Source organism: Otolemur garnettii, unplaced genomic scaffold, assembly GCF_000181295.1.
Source record: "Otolemur garnettii isolate 467f Iridium unplaced genomic scaffold, OtoGar3 scaffold00016, whole genome shotgun sequence".
Classification (NCBI taxonomy): domain Eukaryota; kingdom Metazoa; phylum Chordata; class Mammalia; order Primates; family Galagidae; genus Otolemur; species Otolemur garnettii.
In genome coordinates, this window is record NW_003852411.1 from 8,830,635 (window position 1) to 8,831,875 (window position 1,241).

The 1,241-nt window shown below is 36.7% G+C and overlaps 1 protein-coding gene across 1 annotated transcript in view; it reads left to right on the forward strand.

Moving 5' to 3' along the window:
* The window catches only part of TRMT1L (tRNA methyltransferase 1 like), a 40,835-nt gene that overhangs the window by 21,859 nt on the left and 17,735 nt on the right, over nucleotides 1-1,241 (forward strand). The window contains exon 9 of the mRNA XM_023510805.1: nucleotides 330-520. Within this exon, the coding sequence (XP_023366573.1) occupies nucleotides 330-520 (191 nt within the window). The remainder of the gene's footprint in view (nucleotides 1-329; nucleotides 521-1,241) is intronic.

Consider the following 1,241-nt stretch of genomic DNA (forward strand, 5'->3'; position numbering starts at 1 on the left):
GGACCACAGGCGCCCACCACAACGCCTGGCTATTTTTTTGGTTGCAGCCGTTATTGTTGTTTGGCGGGCCCGGGCTGGATTCGAACCCGCCACCTTAGGTATATGTGGCTGGCGCCGTAGCTGCTTGAGCCACAGGCGCTGAGCCGTAATGATCTTTTTAAAAGCCCTCTTACTAAGAGTTGAATTTCTCTTGATTTCCCATAACCTTTCTAGCCCCCATAGTTTGCTGTCCAGATTAGTATTATCAGTATAATGCCAAACAAGAGAAAATGTAAGCCTCCAAATAACTTTTTTTTTCCCTCCAAATAACTTACAAAAATTTGTTGTAGAGCTGCAGCACGATGCAACAAAGGTATAGAAGTACTATTTGCCGTGGCTCTGGAACATTTTGTGTTGGTGGTTGTCAGAGTTTTGAGAGGACCTACTTCAGCAGATGAAACAGCCAAGAAGATTCAGTACCTGATCCATTGTCAGTGGTGTGAAGAGAGAATTTTTCAGAAGGATGGTAATATGGTAGAAGGTAAATTCAAGTTGCTCTTAATTATATGTGTTTAATTTATCTGTAAGCCCCCAACGAATAAGCTTTTATCACATCCCTAATTCTATGTACATTGTCCTTTGATTTTGAAGATTACAGTGCTAATTTTGTTATTTCTGTATTGGATTTCCTTTCATCAACAGACAAGAGAGTCATGCTGTACAATTCATGCTCTCTAGTTCTGTCTTCTATTGAAACATCTAGAAATAACTTATTTTCCACTCTCAACTAATTTTAGGAACATAAATCAGATTACCTCTTAATCTAGGCTGTTACAAATCATTAATTTCATGAATGTAATTTTCATGTTTTTCGCTCAACGTAAAAGCCATCAGTTATAAAATTCACTCAGCAAACATTTGTTGAGCCTCTATTATGTCCTAGGCCTGGGGATACAAGCTAAAAGCTGTTGCTTGTGCCCTCATAAAGCTGTTTTTATTTGTTTCTGTCCTGGGACATAGAAACTGTTGCTCATTGTTTGCTATTAATTTATTGGTATTTTTTAATATGAATTTTTAAGAACTCTTCATATATTAGAGTTTAGCCCTTATTATCTGAGTTGTAAATTTCTTTTCCATTTTGTCATTTTCATCTATTTTTCTTAATCTGCTGCACAGAAGTTTTTCGTTGCTATTGTAAAGTTAATTGAAATGTTATGTATTCTGGATTTTATCTTCAGTTAGAGCTTTCCTCTTCCTAAGTT